This window comes from Hetaerina americana, unplaced genomic scaffold (assembly GCF_022747635.1).
Source record: "Hetaerina americana unplaced genomic scaffold, ioHetAmer1.1.p SCAF_7, whole genome shotgun sequence".
In the NCBI taxonomy this organism is placed as follows: Eukaryota; Metazoa; Arthropoda; class Insecta; order Odonata; family Calopterygidae; genus Hetaerina; species Hetaerina americana.
In genome coordinates, this window is record NW_027287316.1 from 39,626,955 (window position 1) to 39,645,940 (window position 18,986).

Sequence of the window (18,986 nt, forward strand, 5' to 3'; positions counted from 1 at the left end):
GGAGGGGGAGAGGTTAAAAAAAAACATCTTCCCGGACAGTCGCCTTGTTTTATTTTATATCTCCATCCTCAAAGTACAAACTTAGCTCGCGGACGCGAAAATAAAAGAAAAAGAAGACGAAAAGAGAAAAATTTCTGCTCTCATTAATCTTTCAATTCAAAACAAACGGAAGTGCAAGGGAAGGAAGGAGTGATGGAAACGGTAGGGGCAGAAAAAAAAGTATATAGGGGACGATGAGAGTTATATGTTGAGCAAATACTTCTGGCCTTCCCCGAGCCAATCTCATTTGTCGCACCACTTTCACCCCTCCTTCTCGCATATGATCGGAGTCATTCGTATTTATTTTTTAAAATTTTAATGTCTGACCCCTGTCCAATTTCTTCCCCACTCCCGACTCCTCCTACTCTTCTCAACCCCAGCAGTGTCCCCTCACATCGAGGCTATCTTCTTCCTAGTTTCACATCAAAGGACCTCCTTGACATCACCGTCATGGTCGCCCTTTCTAGCACCAGCCCGCATCCTCCTACCTCGCCAGCCGTCACCGACGAAGCTACCTCGTGATGGACCGCAGGCCCGGGTGGGCCACCCGCTGCCCCGTCGGCGAGGCGTGACCTTGTCCCCGCTAACATTTAGGCCGCGGTTGGGGTCAGCATTTACGTATGCGCTCTCGCAAAATATTTAAAGAGCGGCTCCTGGCTCACCTTCTGTCCCCTCTCCCCACCCACATATTTTCATTCCTACTCGCCTCGAGGGGACATGGCTCATTATGCGAAATTTGGACTAGTTCCTTGATATTGTGGGGAATATCTTGAGGGTTAATCAAAAACTTATCCCGTTTGGAATCCTTAACGCTCCTCTTCTTTGGTTTCGCCAAATTTTTCGCTCTGGGATATCCACCGGGATTTCATTTAGATTACTGCAATTGACTTGAAAATGAACTTGGCCAAATATAAACGAAGTATTGATGAAAAGCAATTAGTACCCTTTCTGGTAAAACATTGACTTTTGTAGGGATGAACCCGTTGGTTGGCTTCAATTGGTTAGCTTAAGGTAAAGTCTGGACTAAACCCTAAGGTGCGTGAAATGTAGACATTTGGTTTCTTTCCCTGAGTCATCATACCACGGAGTTCTAGTGGCCAGATACCCGCACCGCTTTTTCACATAGAGTTACTCTTCGTCATATTACGAGATTTGAACAAAAGAACTGCTCAGTAGGCAAACTCTTGACGCACACTCTTTTAATGCCCCCATACCTCTAAAGCACGTTCTTTTATTTGATATTTTGGTTTTAAATATTTGAGGCTAGAAAACCATTTGACTCAAATCAGAAGATTATTTTGGCATGGTGAGTATATAAGACAATGATCTTTTTTATATTTAAGGAGAACACCTCGGAAAATTTTATATTCTTAATTTTGAATATTATTAGATTATCCAACATTAATGGAAAGAGTTCCCCGAATTTCTTAATAACGCACAACAATTTCGTCAATATGCACAGAAGATATCCTAGCAAAGTTCAACTTTTTCAAATGTTAGGTGATAAATAATCTACTGCATTTATTTGATTAATTGGCTGAAATTTGAATGAAAATGCATTAATCGATCGACAACTCATAATGTTAATGACAAATTGTTACTGGAAGAATGGCGAGAGAATACCCATAGGCAGCCATTATTTCGAGCTCCAGTCGTGGATTCCTTTAGGTACATATCTAATATTATTATTTGTGGTATTCTACCGTTTAAGGTAGACTTTGGATGAACACAGGCTATACTAAAGCACAAAGGTGCATTTATTTGCCTCTTCTAAGCATAAAGAAAGCTGATATCCGACACTATATTAAACCTTCTTCAATTCCGCATACTTTTTTCTCTTATCATAACGTCCAACATACCTATTCTATTTCTTTTCCTCCTTTTTCACCTGACGGAATTTCCTCTATCGCAGTCTTCAATATATCATTGCCACTAAAAGTGCTCTGCATCCAATTGTCCTGCATTTTTTCGATTTCCCCCAACAATACTCTCTCCTCCACCACATTATCTAGCACTTCCTCGTTAATTTTTTTGTGACAGTGCACTTAACTTTTTCCATCCCTTTCCACTGCCACTTTTCAAAAAGCCTCCAATCTATGTCTATCATCCTGATTCCATGACCATATTTCCGCACCACACAAATCCACGCTTCATATAAAGGTTTCGACGAGCCTTTTCTTAACATCCTTACTCAAATAGTCTGTCATCAATTCCTACCTTCTTGTGGAAGCTTCTTCGCCCAGTGCAAATTCTTCTCCTTACGCCCCTACTACTTAATACCAATACTTTTGGTCCAAAGCACTTCCGAGATCGGTAAACTGTTCCACTAGCTCTAGTTTTTGCCCTCCTATTTTAACATTTAGCTTAGCTTTCCCCTTCCTAGAAAACCGCATAATTGTTTTATTTACATTTATTCTCATTTCATAACTATCGCACTGACATTCTAATGTGCTCAGCAACCCCTTGGCTGATTGAAAAACAAAATCTTGATCATCCACAAATATAACCGATTTTATATACAGCCCTCCGTCTTTTATTCATATCTCCAGATCTTCCTATACCTTTTTCCATCTTCCTCCACGTTAGGTTGTAAATTAGAGGTGATAATGGACATATCTGTCTGATTCATGCTCCAAACACTGCTCACCCCGGCTCTCAATGCGCTACTCACACCTAAACGGTCTGAGATGGTACAAGTTTCAGACAAGTCTCCTATACATCCAATCTACTTCGATTTTCCGTAATTCATTCATTAATTCTACCCAATTCACTCTATCCTCATAGTATTCTATTCCCCTCTACACTAGTGACCTCATTACTGCTATATCATCACTCGTGTTTCTCCCCTCTCTTAACACAAAGTTATCATCCCTTGAGCGATAAGTTTCCTCCCTCTTCATTCTCATATTTATGGTCATAGGTACCAATTTAGCTACTTGAAAAATCCAACTTATTGCTCAACAGTCCCGTTATATGACTGCCCTTCCCTTTTTTTAGCATGGGAATCAACACTGATTTGAAGATATCTTCTTGACCTTTCCCCCCTCCGAAATGGTACGAATTAGTCAATAAAATTTTTTCTTCCAGATAAACCCATAGCTCCACAATAATGTCTACCCCCACGGTCTTATTCGATTTAAATTTCCTTAATATTCTTTCCATCGAACTATCAAGTGTATAAGAACATAAGCTATCCCCATTTACTTCATGTTATCTTTCTATGTCTAAGCATACTGACCTTGTCATTGAGTTTTAGGTGTATGTGTAGTGTAGATGTATAGGTGTGCCTATATATATATATATATATATATATATATATATATATATATATATATATATATATATATAATATATATAATGTCCTCTGGCCATTCAGCCTATTTCTTTGTTCCCATCTTGATCCAATTTGCTTCCCACGTTTCACTGCTCCGCCGCACACCTTGATATTTTCGCTCTTACCCCATTCCCTTAATTTCTGTTGGAACCCTTTTATCTTTAGGATTGCTTTTACTTCTGTGCCGGTCTGACCGTTCTCTCGTTTTCAGGATTTTACGTGTGTCACTTTAATTAGAGAGAATGAGCACAACACAGAAGGAGATCGTAACTCATACCCTTAGTATCATCATTATGCGGGTTAGATAACCTTTTTTAAATCTGTAAAGTTTAATTATATTCCAAATTAGTAATGTTTTTCAAGACTTGCCACCCCGAAAGTCGCCATCAGTCAGATGTATGTAGTTAAAGCGTATCTTTCAAATGAACTGCATAAATACCTACAAAATATTCGTAACAAGGACATAATTGGCATAGACTGCTTTTACGGAGGTTTACGAAGGCCTTCATTTCCCGTCGTAATTGAAGTTAGCGTGTTTTTAGATGATTTATTAATGTTGTGGTAATCGTAAAAGGCTGCCAATCGGTAACGTGATTGTGGCTGCCTTTCGCAAATGAAAACTTGTCATGCGAAACGAAGTGGCGTGTTTTCATAGATGAAGAGATCCAAAGGAATGAGAATAGAAATTTTAATATCTTAATCCGATAAACAAAGCCTTTTTATTGTACAAGGTTTTCTCTCAGCGTATCCGATTGTTGGGAAATTTTTTCCATTACGGGTCAGAGAGCGTTTCAATTATCGTCGGAAATGAGCATTTGAAATCTCCTCCCCACCCTCTTTGGGATTATATTAATTTCAATGAGTTATCACCACAATGGTAATCTGGAAGACCCTTAACGACCCTGTTTCAAGGCAGGGAGGTATTCTTTGGGAAAGATAAAGATTATGACCCGGGGAAAAACGAGTATGGCGACTAAAAATTGGCCGAGTTTTGAGTGCCCTAACTCCATTACCTGCCCTGTTAACGTCAGCCATGAAGTGGTGGGCTCACTGTCTGCCTCCCCATTTCGCCTTTATTTTTCCCACATTGACATACGAGGGTCATCCGGAAAGTAGTACCCGTTCGTGCCGCATGAAGTGCTGACGACGCGAGTAGCCGCTGGACGAGGTCAGATAGCTTCAGTGGCTTGTCTGCCTTCTCTGAGCCAAGTTGCGTGACGCTAGCATTGCCTGTGTTGTTTCTGTGATTGTTTACAATGTTTAAAAAAATTGAGAACGCCGCCAGTTGTGAAGTGAGGGCAGTGATTAAATTCCTCAATGCAAGAAACGTTCGCCCATGTGATATTCATCGCCAATTAAAGGAGGTGTATGGAGACAATGTAATGGACGAGTCGTCTGTTCGGCGGTGGTGTCGCAACTTCAACATGGGGAGGGGGAACACACGACGATGAGCGTTCGGAGAGACCGTCTGTCATTACAGACCAAATGGTGAGCTCAGTTGACGAATTCGTGAGGAACGATCGGCGCGTCACAATTGATGACATCTGTGAGCATTTTCCCAATGTTTCTCGAACAATTGTTCATGAAATTGTTTAACACCATCTGCATTATGCAAAAATTTGTGCAAGATGGGTCCCTCGCGTATCTCAATGAGCTGGCGGCGAAGGACTATGCAGCAGGAATACAGAAACTTGTCACACGTTATGACAAATGCCTTAATTTGCTTGGAGATTATGTTGAGAAGTAGTTTAAAGTATCCTCTTTCAAATAAAATTTTTTATGTTTGTTAATATTTACTTTTGTGTCTTTATTTCACGAACGGGTACTACTTTCCGGATGACCCTCGTATTTCAACTTCGGCCGCTTCCCCATTATTTCTTTTCTCTTCGCCGGCTCTAATTGTGGGTCAATTGTGGGTCGTCTGTACCTATTTTGTTATAACGACACCATTTTCACTATCGTTTCGTATTTTTTATTTCGTCACCAATAGTTCACATTTAGGTAGTCACAGGTGACTAATTTAACTCTGCGTGAATTCCTGAAAATTTATGTGGGAATCGATCAATGTTATCAATGGAAATTATTCCAACGGAGATTCATTTGGAAGAAATCATTATAAAACTTTGCGTCTGTTATTCACCGATGACTACTGTCTTGCTCGTTTCTCCTGTTATTTTCCTATTCTCTGGTACAAGATCTTTAAAATTTTAGCAGCAGATTTTCACTTATTTATTATAAAAAATGCAATCATGTATTATTTAGATGATTTTCACAGTTACAAGTATACTTTAATCATTCAAATCTATATATTTTTCTATGGTTCACTTTCATAAAATGGTGTTTAGACGCAGCTCATACGAGGGGTTTGTAAAAATTTATATTTCATCAACATTCAATACTTGAGTTATTATGCTAGTTTGTTTATATCATAGGAAAAAGACTAAATTAGACCACATTTTCGAATGAGTGAGTATTATGAAATGGATTCTTTATAAACTCACTGATTTCGATCCATGCTTTGGTGTCCTACGAGATGGTAGAGTTCACCTCCTACTGAACTGCTCCTATTGCATGGGAAATGCACGTATTAAGAATTACACAACAGGTAATCTACCTATCAAAGGAAGGTTTTGAACGTCCTTTAACGAGTATTAGGTGATGATAGAAACGATTCGGCCTTTTTGTAAGAGTTCATGCTGTCCAGAAAGCTAAATACCTTCCTTCATCTTCCCAACTTACCCGATGTTCTGCCTTCCATTGCTGCCTCTAATATCCTTCTACTACTCAAAATATTTCTCTGCACACTTTTTTTTTGGATTCTTCGGATTTTATCGAGCAACTATCTCTCATCCACCACCCATTTAAGCTTCGTCATTAGTCTAGTCATCTGAGAAGACTATTTTTACCACACCCACTACTCAAAAGCCTCTAATCTACGCTCATCCTCTTGCCTCAAAGACAAGGTTTCGGTTCTATCAAGCATTCAGAGTAGGTAGACCAATTCTTTTTCCGTTGAATGGTTTCTCACAAATATCTGGAACTAAATAAACAAACAGCTCTGTAGTAGTTGTGATGGAAGTCGACCGACAGCGAACATCATTTCCTTGATTATAGAAAGTTGGAATAATATGGTTGTGGGTAAACTTTTTTTCAGGAAAAGAGAGATAAATGAAAAGAAACCCGCTTCAAAAGTTATACACTCCTAATGGAAGGCACCAAAGTAACCAGAATCAAAGGTCCCGTCCCATTCAACGGATGGCATTCTCCTCTTGAAGTGCTTTCCGCATGGCACCCAAATTGGGGTCGTGATACGTTTGAAACCTTCTGCCATCACCGGTGATTCATTCCTAGCCGTAACCTAGGGAAGGGAAGCAAGTACATTAGCCACTACATCAACTCGATCTCACGCAAAAAATGAGAAGTAGCATTGGTCAAGGAGAGTCATTTTTGGAAATGTAAGGGTACTTTTGACGACCTGCAGTGCCGACGCGGATCCCTGACTGCACCGAAGTGAGGTTTGCGATACCACTGAAAAATTCCTGCTACCACCAGTGTTTGAACCCGTGACTTCGGGGTGGGAATATGTATAGTACGCTAGCAGCTAGACCAACCCACAGTGACGTTTCCCCGAGTTGAACGTGGACCCTCAGCTAACGTGCGACAGCGCTCTAACCGGGAGACTATCGCGGCGCTCCATTCATGGAAATTGTTTTTACGACAAATGGAAACTCATCTGCAATTCGGGATTTTTCGTTCCCCCTTAGCTTTCTTCTTTAGAGTTGGGCGGGACAATTGGAGTAGGACACTCGTCCTCTACACCCCCCCTCCTCATTCCCTCCCTTCCTGCTCTCTTCTTTAACGTTGCCGGCCTTTTCATATCTTCTCCTCCTTCGCCCTCCACGTCCCATATCTTCCCTTCCCCGCCCCAACACCCTCTCCTCTTTCCCACCCCCATTCCCTCCCCTCCTTTGTCCCGTCGACGTAATGCCCGGGCATGCTTTGCAGCATTAGCACCGCTTATCCAACCATCTAAGTAAGAGCGGCGCAGGGGGTGGAGGATGAGGGGGACGGAGAGAGGGAGAGGAGAGGGACGAGAGAAAAGAGAGAGAGAGAGACGATAAAAAAAGAAAAAATGGCGCTCCTCTCGTGTGCCGCTTACGCTTCGAATCCCTGAATCCCTGGCAACGTTCAGGGGGGGGGGTGGACAGGGAGGGGAGAAAATGAGGAACGAGGGCGACGTCACGGCAGGGTGGTAAACATGGCGGACGGGAAAGATTATTCTTCCGACGAGCAGTGCGGGAATGTGGGGAGGAGTGGCGATGAAAATGAAAATGAACGTTGAAAGAAGGAGAGAGAATTAATGTGCGTAAAATACCTTCTACACCTTTTAGAGCCCGCGACTCGTGGGCGAGGCGAGGACGTCGAGACGCAATAAAACACCTAGGGATTGAATTTTTGGGTGCCATGCGGGATGGGGTGGAGAGAAAGGACGATCTAATTCCTTGTAACGAATGTGAAAAGAAATTTCGGCCTTTGTGCAGTCTTGTCTACATCTCTTCCTCTTGCTCTAACCGTTGCAGTGGTTCGTGTTTGGTGAACGCCTGGGAATGTATACGATTCCCCGAAGTAATAAAGACGCGTTGTTGCCTGGCGTGCAGGGGGAAATATGGTTATTTAAGCCTTCCAGGAGTGTGCACTAGTCACCCGCAACTTTAGTTTGAATTTGGGTACAGAGACACCACATCCCTTGAAGAAAAGACTCCAAATTGTCTACCGGTCTCCTTTTTCCTCCGCCTAGCTAATAATTTTTCAACGCTTTGGGCTAATAGAAAAGCACTCTATTAGCCGTCTATTTGTTTATTTTTAATCCCAAAAAATTAGGTTAATAGAAAAGCTTACGTAACATATATAAGGTTTTTGAGATTAATGGAAAGAGGAAAGTTAAGTTAAACGTTGAAATAGCTTTAAAAAGTAGGGGACAATTGATGACAGAGAGTAAGGATATTAAACAAAATATTGTAGGCTTTTGAGATGTGGATTGGGCAAAGGATGGAAAAGGTGATATGGACCAAAAGGAAACAAACGAAGAATTGATAACCATGACGTGGGAGAGCGGATCGCTGGGAGACATTCGAAGGAGGTAAGAAAGAAAGAGAACATTTCGATTGGAGATGGAATTTGGAGGACGTTGGAAAAACGAGGAGAGAGAAGGGATAGGGATAGACATAATGAATGAAATGAGGGGAGAGGGTATGGTGAATTGAAGAATGATTTATTGTAGAGTGGGATGTGAGATTTTATTTTACATGCCTAGGCTTCTAAATAGAGTGGCGTTTAGATTTTGTCCGTCTGTAACCTATCTTAAACGTTACACTACCAAATAATAATAGAAGAGTTGCAAAGTAATTGGGTTAAGAGTTTTCGAATAAGCATTCTGACTGCCAATCTTTATTTTGTTGCGGAGACTAATTTTTCAATTGAATAATACTGGCTAAATTCAGGGAAAATATTATTATTGCATAAAAACCTATTTATCATACATTCGTGTAGCTCACATCCGTTAGAACGAGAAGTCTTTTAGTTTTATTATACAAAGGGCTTTCTCTTTGAGATTTCTCTTTGGCATTGAGTTTATATTCTAATTATTTTTTCATAAATAGGAACTTTATATTTTCATATTGCATCTCGTATTCTACACCATACACTTGGTTTCCAGAAATATTTGTACACGAGCTAAATTGATATAGGGCCCAGTACTTTAATATTACATTTTGAGATAGCCAAAATTCGATAGAGCGTAGAATTGTAAATTTCATATCATGAAATTGCACGCACAAGCATTACTTTGTGTTGATATTTATTGGAAGTTAGAGAGATTATAATTCTTATCGATTTACAAACTTATCCGACGATGCGGGAAAATAAGCATAATAGTACTGATTCCATTATACAAAAAACAGGAACTATTTGGACTACGTATAACATTGGTCATACTATTTTTACCTTGAAATTATTTTCAACAGTTCTGTTAATGACTTACCCTATTTGACTGGCGTATCCAAGACGCGCAATTTTAATGCAAAATATTGTGCCCCGGTGGGGTCATTAAGATACTGATAAAAGAACCATCAAATTGTAAATCCCTCCACAAAATCCTTCACAATTCTACCTATCGGCTGTCTTAGGAAACAGTTCAGAGAATCCCTCTTATAATCAGGGCATTTTTTAGCGTCCCCAATTTTTCGATTAAAAAATCTATCAACATTCCATTCGAATATTTATTAAAAATCGGAGGTAAAAATCAAAATTAAATACTTCAACCGATAATTTATGAGAATAATGTAGAACAATGTGAAAACCTCCGGCAAATACGTAATATACACACGTGCCTCTTTAAGCCTCACGATTTGATTCAAGCGTCAGCAACATGAATATATAAGTCCTCATATTCTTGGTGTTTTATATTACTTAGCACCTCATTAATCAAGCACTTAAAGTACTTGAGCAAACATCATATTATTTTGTTTAAGGTAGCTGGAGGTCTGTTAATTTTTAAACAAGATATAGTTTTATTGGAAGCTAAATTAATTAAAAAACACTTTACTTCTATTACTACTAAAATTGACAATTTGCAAAAATAAGGTTAACTGTAGATTATTAAGATCCATCACATATATTTCAGTTGCGCAAACAATCACTCGAAAACAGCTGTCGAAATCTGCGCGATACATATGCCGGAGTGTTTCTTCTGAATCAACATTTAAGATTAATTTGTTCATAGCGTGCAAAGTTTTAACAAAAATAAAATAAGTTCCTTGCTGGATTGTTAAACAGAGCACAAGTTTTGAAACCTATCCTGTCGAGCCGACAGATAGGGAGAAAAGAGAAGGATTGACGGGAAACTGGCGTCGACATTTGCCAGCTCTCCACCTAATTGTTCCAATTTAAGTTAAACTTTCTATTTTGAAATATGTTAACTAACGCTCACCTAAATGTCATTTCCAAATGCCTCGGCTTCTCTTGGAATCAAACTTCGAACATAATTTCGACTTGCGAGTCGTGTCGGTTCGCCCTATCCACTGATAAGCATCTGCTTTTCCTTATTGATCCCAAACATGAATTAAGAGTGAAGGGTATCAGGGAGAAGTATGTGCAAATACACTAATCGAACCTTGTATGGTTACAAGTTTAGCTCGATAAATGATAAAGTAAAAGTCTCTATACAATGGTTAAGAGTGCTACAGGCGAAATGGTTGGGTGGAGCAACAGGGATGATAAGACCAGTTCCAGATCTTAAAACAAAACGATTAAATCCAATCCTGGAATCTTCTTAGATGTTTACATTGTAGTTTTATTGGCATTTAAATAGAAGAGAGTAAAATAAAATAGTTCATTAGAAAGTATTTGCAGGAAATATTAATGTGGTCACCTCTGAAATATTCGACTCATACCGAGATGTGTGTCACTTTTAAAACTTATGGTTGAAATAACGTAGCATTCCATTTCAAACTTGCATTCAAGGCTATTAGATGAATACATTGGTGTAATTCAGATAAATACTGATACTCATGAAATAGACAGTTCAACGCATGATTTACTTTCACCTAACCTAAATCAAACGGTTAACCTTTCTTGGACCAAAGTGAAAATGCTTCAAATTGAAATTGACAGCAATAAATAAAGAATAATCATTCACACCAAAGAAAAAGTGCTATTAATTTGTTTAAAGTGCCTCATCAAAATATTAAACCTTTTTCCTCGCACATTTTATTTGAATGAAATTTAGTCAAGATAGGTGCACCTTGAGTGTATGTGATATTAAAAACTCATTTCTTACATGCTTAAGGCAGTAGTAGTAGTAAAAAAAACGGCTGATTTTTAAATTTCTGTTCCTTCACTATATTCACCATAATTTCCTAAATCGTTATAATTTCGTAGAAAGGAAACGCCACCAGTTACACGGACGTGTGTCATTTATGATTCCATCAAAATGCATGAATGCAATTATAAAAGTTGACTAATGCGGAATAGGTTATATTTATGAATTTGAAAATCTGTCAACTAATTTCAAAGCCAGAAGATTCCTAACAACAAATCGCATAAAATCGCATAAAATATTGAACTATCCATCGAAAACAAAAGTATCAAGAGTGAGAGATATGGGATATTTTTGCACACTTTTTACGTATAATAAAACATGTTCGCACGAGAAACAGAACATCATAAGAATCTTGATCGTTTAAATTCACACAATATGTTTAAATGCATTGAACACAAACCTTATTACCTCATTTCACTGTGGAAAAGTCATTAGAGAACACAAATTTCTTAGTAACATATTTAACACACCTTTGATAATGCTTAGAGATCTTATAATATATGCATATAAGACAGAGACATACGCGTTTCACATGCATAAAAATTTGGTCTAACCTGTGAAAATTTATTGAAACCGTTAAATGAGAATAAATAGCAATTTATACTTCTGTAAAAACAAGTTTTACAATGATACATTGAGTAATACTCTTACTTATCTCCTTTGGATAAGATATAAAACAACATGGGAAAAATTTTACTTAAATGAGACCATTTTTATGCTCGTAAAAGCGCGACACAATCACATAAATCATCATATATATTGCCACAGAGACTGAAAGATGTCACGGTTTCGCACGCCACACATGCATACTGATTACCATTAGAGTGGGATTCATCAAAATTAACAGTTTGATCACTCAAGTGTCGTAAGCAGCAACCTTGTACATAAGTAACAAACACAGCAATTTAATTTGAAATGATTAGACGCACAGGTTCAATTAACTCATCAATTTAAAAGAAAAAAATGAACACCAATAACATGTACGTCGCACAAAACCGCAGCATTCTTTAAGTACATATCTATATTAATAAACACATGAGTATAAATCGATTTCTTTACACCGAAACGATTTTTTTTTTAAACCCAACTGAGGTTCACACTTGGGCGTGAGCGCGCGTAGCCAGGCATCGGCTTACACACAAACACGCACACCTATTGGCCTAGTACCATCATGGCTATGAATAAGTGTCACTATCATTATCATCATTATACAGTAGTAAAGAGATTACTCATCTATATCTTTATGCATGTGAGTTACTGTTAATAGAAACATAATAAAGCTATAATAATGTTCTAGAGTGCCTCGCGTGGCATGCCTCACCGGTTCCATTGACTCCGGAGGGGCGGATCCGAGCGTCATATCGTCCAGGGCCGAGGATCTGATCCAACACCTGCTTCTCCTTCTCGCGGTAGTTGGTTTTGGGCGCGTTGCCCCTGGAGAGAGAGGAAGGCAGACTGTAAGAGAAATACGACACGGTCGTGTGTGAAAGTGACACTTTTGTTGCCCGAAGGATGGATAAAAAAGAGATTTGAAAAAATACAAATAAGACGTAAAATGAAAAAAATAATTTAGGGAAATGTACAGATGCAGAGCTAGTGTAAGAGAATGGAATAACTAGAAAGAGAGAGAGAAGGAAGAAGAGAAAAGGCAAAAACTACAACGACGTCACTCCACACCTAGGAATTAAAATGTTTAATTAAGATACTAAAATAGAAACCAAGGCAAACACACTATACAACTTGAAAGAAAACCCTGTAGGAGGACAAAAGAAGTTCATGGGAGGTTTGGCAGTAAAACACTAGGTGTCTCCCATCATGGAAATAGTAGCACTCTTAATTTATTTCAATTTTTACACTCGTATGATACCAAAGTGAATTTTATTACATTCTCCAACAAAAACCTTCGAATGCGCATTGACAATTATAATGCTCATTATAAACGAAGACTAGTTGTTAACCTATCATTGGCAGCGCACCTTCTTGGAAAAAGGAAAAAATCGACATGATATTAAACTTAATATAATAAAATTCAGTATGGTAGAAATGTATTCAAGTGCCACCGAGAAAGGAGGAAAATGATTATTAGGTGTTAAAGAGTAATACTTATGAAATAATATTTTTTAGATTTCAAGTTCTAAATGGAAAAATGGCTTATAACTTGAAAGCTTTTTAGAAATTGAGTAAGAATTTGAAAAAATACTCGTAACATACTAATTTATGGAAACCTAATTGATAATTAATTTGAGTGAAACATAATATATGCATATATTTGTACCATATATGTACATATATTATATATGCAATTCTTTATTTATGCTATTTAGTATTATAATGGTTCGGCGTCCAGTTTCTCTGTCAATTTAATCCGTGTCTTTTGAGTCATACCGAATATTACAAACACCAATGTAAGCTATGGTAAATTTCTATACAGTGGCATATGTTTTTAATAAAATTAACAGCTACAAATGATCTTTGAGAGAGTTTTTTGATACCCGTAATGGAAAAGAGTCATATTGCTTTCTCAAAACTTTTCAGATTGCGGCGCGATATGTTTTTGTTACAAAGAAAATTTGTGAGAAACTGCAAAATAATTTTCATCATGGACACACATTTTTGTTTGTATTAACTGTTCCTTGATCTACGTGCATGGATGGAATGTTCAGTAAATATGCACAAGTATTCAATAAAATCTTGACTAGCCGGTTATGAATCTGGGTTGGAATGTGAGTTAGCAAGCATCATCGAATATCGGTCTACAGAAATTCCAATTTGAAGCAAAGACTTCAATGAACGAGTACGAAAATGTTCAATTGCAGAGTTGCACCTCCAAATGGGGCAACGCTGCATCGGAGTCTATTCTAGAAATAGTCGAAATTTTCGAGTTTAGAAATAAAAAAGAAATATGACGTCCTAGTGACGTCATAGCATCGACCAATAGGTACGGAAGTTTGCATTCAACAACCGGAAAACATTTTCTTTATAACAGTCCACGACGTCTCGAAATCGGTATTTTTATAGAATTTACGAAAATTCCATGCCCTTCCCAAACACGACCTCACAGTCGGGTGATTCGGCTGTGGAACTGTCGGAAACCTCTCGTGGCATATTTTGCTCCAATTACGAAGAGCGAATTTCGTTTCCTTTTAATCATTAGCAGTCAGGTTAAATGCGCTCCGATCAAAGTATTATCTAGAGCACACGTTGCATGAATTCTATTCACAAGAGTTCTACAGGTCGTCTTGCAGGCACCCAGAGGGAGAAAATTGTATTTGGAGGCATTACGAGAACAATGGACTAGAAAAGCAGCTGGTTTCCAACGTAGTTTCGATAGGAACTGCTTCCCTGTTCAGCGAGTACCCGCGTCAAGCATTCTACGTGTTGGCAAGTGGTACTCTCCGCAGAAGATATCACCCACGACAAAAATTAATGGCACTTATTTTCTCGGAAAGCGAAGAGCATTCGAGTAAACGAGAATTTTCATTGATAAAATTACACAAAGGTATGCTAAATTAATTTATATTGCTCCAGAAACAAGGCAAAAATGTAGACCACTTGAGCGCTTAACAGTTTTATTTCAACAGCCACATTTTTCATTTTCGTTTTCACCAGCTTTCGCGTGCTGAATCACCGCTGCCGCACTACTCACAGCTATAGATGAGATTTTATAACTCTTATTAAAGCCGTCTTATTCCTTAATTCTCATATATTGGATGAATTAAATTTCAAATTGGCGTGGAACAGCTGGATCCTACCTCTTAATATTAATCATAAAAAATGAAATATTTATGAATTAAAATTTCGTCCTCTAGAGCTGGATATAAACGACTTGTTCCATTTTCATATTTTTATATCAATGCAATTTTTTTTTGTCTTCCTGAATGTATATCACTTACGTTCTCTCGTACATTACGCTGAAAGCTCAAAAATAAAAATCAAAAGACCCCCATTATGTCCTAATTTCACTACCACTATTCACGTTATCTGCTGGGAATATTGCTGGGTATATTGCCAGTAATTGATATAGCTGATAAAGCCACAGAATTCTATCCACGAGTTAAAACTGGAGGGTTTGGACATTACGCGCCACGTGAGAATACCGTTTGAAGAGCATTGTAAATGAAAACTCTCAGTAGGTGATGAAATGGGTGAGATTAGAGCTTGGAGTGACAACTGAGGATATGGACATAGGTCTTTAAAACACGCCTTTCATTGCACATTAGGATTTGTATAAAGGATTTAATAATGGAATATTATTGGATACTACACCACTATGAATCCTGGGCTAAGTATAAGATATAGATATTTAAAAAAGTACATACGAGTACCAATTAGTCATTTACTGAAGTATTCGGTCACAGTGAATTTAAAAACTCTGAACGTCCGAGTTATTTTCCGAGTTATAGTCCGCAATAACCGTATAGCCCATGAATCAATTTCTTAGTCAACATTTACCGCCGAGTTAACAGATACGCTGAGAATCCTAACACTCCTGCCTGGTGAGAACTGATGCGAACGGCCAAAGGCAATGATCTTCATGGATGTAGTACCCTACCGCACTCATTAGTTACTTCCTCATGCTTCAATGTAACCTCTGCCAATCACGCAGTATTATTACAATTAATCTGATTATTGATTTATTATTTGATTCCAGAATCTATACAGGGATCAAGATGGTACGGTGGCTATCGTACTGGCTTCCCACCCAGAAGGCCCGGGTTTAAATCCCGGCGATGTTGAATATTTTTCAGACATATAACTCGATCCCTACTTGAGGTGCTTTGTGGAGGGCACTTTGAGTGAGTACGCCGTCCGTCAGATGGGACGTTAAGCTGCGGACCCCTTGGCGCCTTTCGTTAAGAGTAGGATAATGCCGAAGCCGGGTTTCTCTCCACCCTTCATCCTTTCCCATCCATCCCCTTTGCCGCAAATGACCTCAGCTGTCAGTCGCCTCCCCTAAATACTACAACTAATACAGAATCTATGACCAAACACTAACAGATGGTATCAAAATCTAGTCACTGTGATTGCCTTATATTATGGTCTACAATATTAATGATTAATTTCGCCAACGTAAATTACTCCAAAACAAGCGTGAATCATTTTGTGAGAAGTATGATTGCTTGTCGTGGTTCATTATTGATCCTTCAATTATGGCGTAATAATCATTTTGTCCAGTGTGTTCTTAATTTCAGTTTACAATAAAACGTATTCGCTGTTTACATAAAATTAACGCCAACAATGATTCGTATATTTACAGGCGTTCTTTGGTTTCAATAAAAAAACGGTTGCTATGTAAACCTGAGTTCGCTGGTTTTTTGAAAACTAACAATAAGTTAAATGTATTTTAGTCAAGCCGAATTCGGCGTGAATTTGTGCAGTAGCTGATTAAAAGGGTCTTTCCACGGAGAGAAGATTTAAATGTTTTTTAGCCCAATGGAAAAAAATTAATTACTTAAGACATGGAAGTATGACATTTTTGCATTAGAAGTTTTTACTGAAAATGGTTTCCTCTAAAAATTGAGGTTTACCTTAGAAAACATTACGGACTAAAATAAAAAAGAATATTACTTTGAATGGAATTTGGAGATATAATTGGAATTTAAAGAGACAATTTGAAGCTGCATGGAATCACTGGCACAGAATTATTTCAGACCGTTCTGGCGTGGGTTTGAAATGGCAAGTAACGAGTGTATGGAACACAGGGAGATAAACGGTTTTTCAGTTCAAACTGTTCTGTCACATTCATGCTGTTTATCGGATTTAACACGGGAGAAAAATTACGCGCGACATTAATGCCCTCCGGTCTCACTTGCCTGTCACGCTCACAATTAGTAGTAATTGGGATTTGTTACTGTCTGACCCCGACGGCTGAGGGTATTTTGATGTCACGTCACCTTGTTTTTGTGGGTACTCAAAAGTGATCAAGCTACCATCGCTATCTCTCAAACAACCAACTAACTGCAAGGCGTTACGTGTACTTTTGCGCCAGTGTCAATTGCAAGGAAGTCGTACATAAATTTCGTACATTGAGCGTACATTATTTTTTACCTGAATACATCTTCCTTCCAGCCAAAACCTCATAACTCCCAACGAGTGTCATTCTCCATCTTGCTTATATTCATTAGAGCACGGCTTCCTCGGAATAAGGCTCTAATTGGCCCTTATGCGACGATCCGCAACAGAACAGTCCCTTTATTTGGCGGGGAAATGTATAATTTTGGCCGTTTGAATTGGAAACTGCTTCGAACTTTCTGTGAAGTGTAGTATTCTGATTGACTAAATTGAAATAGATTTTATCTTTATTTCTTAAATGCCGAGACACCACGTGAAACTGAAAGGTGATTTTAGGACACTATTGTTCATGTAATTTTAGGGAATTTTTAGACAATTTTATAGAATTTTCACAAAAGGTAAATGGTAGACCTTTCTGATCAAAACGTGGAAGTATTTAACCTACTTTTGACTTAGCGAATTGAGCGAGGATATTATTAAAATTTAAATTAAGAGAAGTTCACTGCTCTAATTTTCTCTGACACTCGATTAAACTGTTAAAATATCTGTAGTCTATAGTACGGGGTCTTAATTATTCCCTCAATGCCAAAAGCACGCTCAATATACTTCATAAAAAGTCTATCCATCTCTGGCAGTGGTCGGAGAGGTCGGAAGTTATTAATAAACAGAAAACACTAAATTGTGTAATAATTTGACTTAACTTTTGAATTTTAATTGAAATATTATTGACGTAATTAATACTTCCTTCCAAGTCTATTATTATTACGCAGAGATATTTATTTTAAGAATAGTTTTGTGGTCAATGTGGAATTTTGATGGCTCTAAGAACTAAGGACTCTGCCACATTTTCCCCCCTTTCGACAAAACAGTAAATACTTGTGATTCCTCAAAAACCTGGATTTCAGTACAAAGTTCTTTAAATATAAAAACTTCCAGCCTCCAATCCGTCTAATACATTTACTTTTTTTCATCCATATACCTCTTATTCCCCAAAATTCTACCCTGTCACAGTCTTCATCTGCAATTGCCTCTCAATATGCCCTGCATTTCCATTTTTCATACATTATTCATTTTTCCTGCATTTATGAAAAATTTATTTCACCAAAAATGTTCTCCTCCCTACCATGAATTTTGCCTCTTTTGTTCATTTTTATTTCCATCTATTTCATTTTGAAGATATTTTAAGAGCATTTATCTACAAGCAGGAAATGATTTTCCTTTTTTATTAGAAGACACTATTTCCATGATAAGGTTCAATTAAGGAATAAATATGATATAGGGAATCCAGGCCTTCAGTGCCGTATATTACTCAGAAGGAACACTAAGACGATGCCTCTGGTGAGGTTTTATCGTGTATGGGCTTCGCTCGCCACTAATTCTCCCATAATATCAACTGATCCCGGGGCTAGCCGTCAAAGAATATGATAAACCATTTCGTTGAATGAGCAATTATACAAGGGGATAAAAACGGAAGGGAGATTTTTATTGAAGTTTTGAAGTAAATATTTATTGAAATATATCCCCGAAGACCGCCGCGCCATAAAGCTTTGCGGACGGGACTTGGTACGAGGGCCTCACAAGGGGCGGGGGACTCTTAAGGCCCGTTTCGGTAAGGCTTAATGCATTTTTGCCCGTGAACCCCACCGCCTCGTCAGCTGTTCCCGACCATAACGGCGGGGATCCGTTAGAAAACTATTTCCGTATCGCAAACTCCCGCCGGGG

The 18,986-nt window shown here is 38.3% G+C and overlaps 1 protein-coding gene across 2 annotated transcripts in view; it reads right to left on the bottom strand.

Moving 5' to 3' along the window:
- GluClalpha (glycine receptor alpha 1) overlaps positions 1 to 18,986 on the bottom strand; it is a 119,918-nt gene that overhangs the window by 93,192 nt on the left and 7,740 nt on the right. For both annotated transcript variants that reach the window (XM_071595140.1, XM_071595139.1), the window contains exon 2: positions 12,574 to 12,686. In XM_071595140.1, coding sequence (XP_071451241.1) covers positions 12,574 to 12,686 — 113 coding nt within the window. The remainder of the gene's footprint in view (positions 1 to 12,573; positions 12,687 to 18,986) is intronic.